At 45.7% G+C, this 2,583-nt stretch overlaps 1 protein-coding gene across 1 annotated transcript; it reads left to right on the top strand.

The window, feature by feature from the left end:
* Positions 1 to 1,117: 1,117 nt before the first annotated feature.
* Positions 1,118 to 1,657, top strand: LOC139559572 (putative uncharacterized protein FLJ45035). The gene has a single exon (XM_071375677.1). The coding sequence runs from the start codon at positions 1,118 to 1,120 to the stop codon at positions 1,655 to 1,657; it is 540 nt and encodes a 179-aa protein (XP_071231778.1).
* Positions 1,658 to 2,583: the final 926 nt, after the last annotated feature.

Below are 2,583 nucleotides of genomic sequence, written 5' to 3'. Positions count from 1 at the left end.
GCTGCCCTCTTCACAGAGACATGACACACAGGACAGGCATGGGTCATGTTCAGCAGGCCACAATGTAGCAAAACAGTTTGAAACAGGAAAATAAAATGGGTGTTTCGTATTGGACAACTTCAGGTAGGACATCATCTGTTTCATATCTCTTTCTCCAGGTTTGTGCCCACTGAGCGCATGCAGAGCATTCAAACACACAGAAACACTTCAAAAACCTCCATAATGGTTCAAAGAATTTTGAGCATGACATTGCTTGATTAAACAATGATACTGTAGGCTCAGAGTAATTGCAGTCGAATTAGGGGTTTGCCTGAGCAGAGGTATTTTCTGTACCTAGTCATAGATTCTCAGTCTTCTTTGAGCTCTATTCACATCCTCGAGATATGCACACAATGCTGTGGTTATTTATTGTTATATAACTGCCTTACTGGGTCTTCTGTCAGGCCTTATCAGCTTTATCCCTGTACTGTGCAGGTCCAGTGTAGAAGTAGTTCAGATTGGGGAACAGTAGGGTAATCTACAGTCCTTTTGAAAGGAAAGGTGGTTGAGTGACATGAACTAGATTTGAGAACAAATTAGCGACTCTATTGCTAACTGGCTGTGTCCACACACCATGCACACACACTCTTTCCTCCACCTCTCTCCTCTCCTCCTCTCTCTCCCCCTCTCCTGCAGGTCACAGAGGAGGACTGAAGGGACTATAATCCAGACAGTAGTGCAGCAGCAGCAGTCTGTTATCTACAGTGCAGCTCTTCCTCCATTCTTAATGCTGCCTGGCATGACTCAATCAGCAGCCCCCAGCCTGCTTCCCTAGGCTCTCTGTGTGCTCTGCAGAGGTAGTTAGACAAATTTCAACACACTCGCGTGATGAGTAACCGTGCTTAATAAGGCCCTAATGCCTAGGTTTTAGCTCAGTGGACTAACAAAGTATTGTCGTGACACACAGATGCACCGGGTTCCAACCCAGTCAGTCACACTCGCTATGCTTCAATCAAATCCTATGGCCTAACCAGGCCGCCAGCACAAGCCTCTTTGTACTGCCAGAAAGCACATTTTGGATGACTTAACTTTGAACTTCGAGCTGACATTCATTGTTGTTTACTGCTACAAACTGGCTATGCAGAACTATGCTACCATTCTCCTTCTTGTGGTTTTTGGAGAAATCCCCGAGCATATTGAGTCACTAACCTATGGCTCTCTGTGCTACGGCTCTGTGTGCTACAGCTCTGTGTGCTACAGCTCTGTGTGCTACGGCTCTGTGTGCAACGGCTCTGTGTGCAACGGCTCTGTGTGCAACGGCTCTGTGTGCTACGGCTCTGTGTTCTACGGCTCTGTGTGCTACGGCTCTGTGTTCTACGGCTCTGTGTTCTACGGCTCTGTGTTCTACGGCTCTGTGTTCTACGGCTCTGTGTTCTACGGCTCTGTGTTCTACGGCTCTGTGTGCTACGGCTCTGTGTTCTACGGCTCTGTGTGCTACGGCTCTGTGTTCTACGGCTCTGTGTGCTACGGCTCTGTGTGCTACGGCTCTGTGTGCTACGGCTCTGTGTGCTACGGCTCTGTGTGCTACGGCTCTGTGTGCTACGGCTCTGTGTGCTACGGCTCTGTGTGCTACGGCTCTGTGTGCTACGGCTCTGTGTGTAAGAGGTACATGTTATGACAACTTACACCAGCAGTGACGACTAAAGCCTCTACAAAAAAAATCTGCAAGAATTAGAATCTCAAAGAGCCAGTGGAGTTTATGCATTAGTGATACTTAAGATTGATTATTCTATTGATCACCTATAATGAACAGTGGAATTACAAGCAAAGGCTTGGAAATGACTACCTAGAAATAACAACATTCTGCTCTAGCACGTCAAACATGGTAGAGCATCCTCCTCTCATCTGGTAAATCAGGTCCAGCGAGAGAGAGAGAGAGAGAGAGAGAGAGAGAGAGAGAGAGAGAGAGAGAGAGAGAGAGAGAGAGAGAGAGAGAGAGAGAGAGAGAGAGAGAGAGAGAGAGAGAGAGAGAGAGAGAGAGAGAGAGAGAGAGAGAGAGAGAGAGAGAGAGAGAGAGAGAGAGAGAGAGAGAGAGAGAGAGAGAGAGAGAGACGAGAAACGAGAGAGAGAGAGAGAGAGAGAGAGAGAGAGAGAGAGAGAGAGAGAGAGAGAGAGAGAGAGAGAGACAGAGAGAGAGAGACAGAGAGAGACAGAGAGAGAGAGACAGAGAGAGAGAGACAGAGAGAGAGAGAGAGAGAGAGAGAGAGAGAGAGAGACTTTCTCCTTTACTGTGATAAATATTCCTCACCAAGAGATTCATTATTCACAGAAATGACTACATTTATTCCAAATTTTAACTTATTAAACCCAGAGGAAAAACTAAAAATACTCATGGGCGAAGGAGCAATGGCTCCTCTTACAGCCAAATATGTATTTGCCTGCCATAGCCTGAGGGACACTGAAAAATAACATCTGCATAGTAAGCAGTAACTTACTTATTATGACTGTTATTGTTTTTACTGTTATTGTTATTAGTATTATTATTGTTGTTTATCATTCCAAATAGTAATGGTATGGGTGGTAATGGTAATGATAGCAGTTTAA

The sequence above is a fragment of the Salvelinus alpinus genome, chromosome 30 (assembly GCF_045679555.1).
Source record: "Salvelinus alpinus chromosome 30, SLU_Salpinus.1, whole genome shotgun sequence".
Classification (NCBI taxonomy): Eukaryota; Metazoa; Chordata; class Actinopteri; order Salmoniformes; family Salmonidae; genus Salvelinus; species Salvelinus alpinus.
This window is presented reverse-complemented; position numbering and strand designations above follow the sequence as displayed.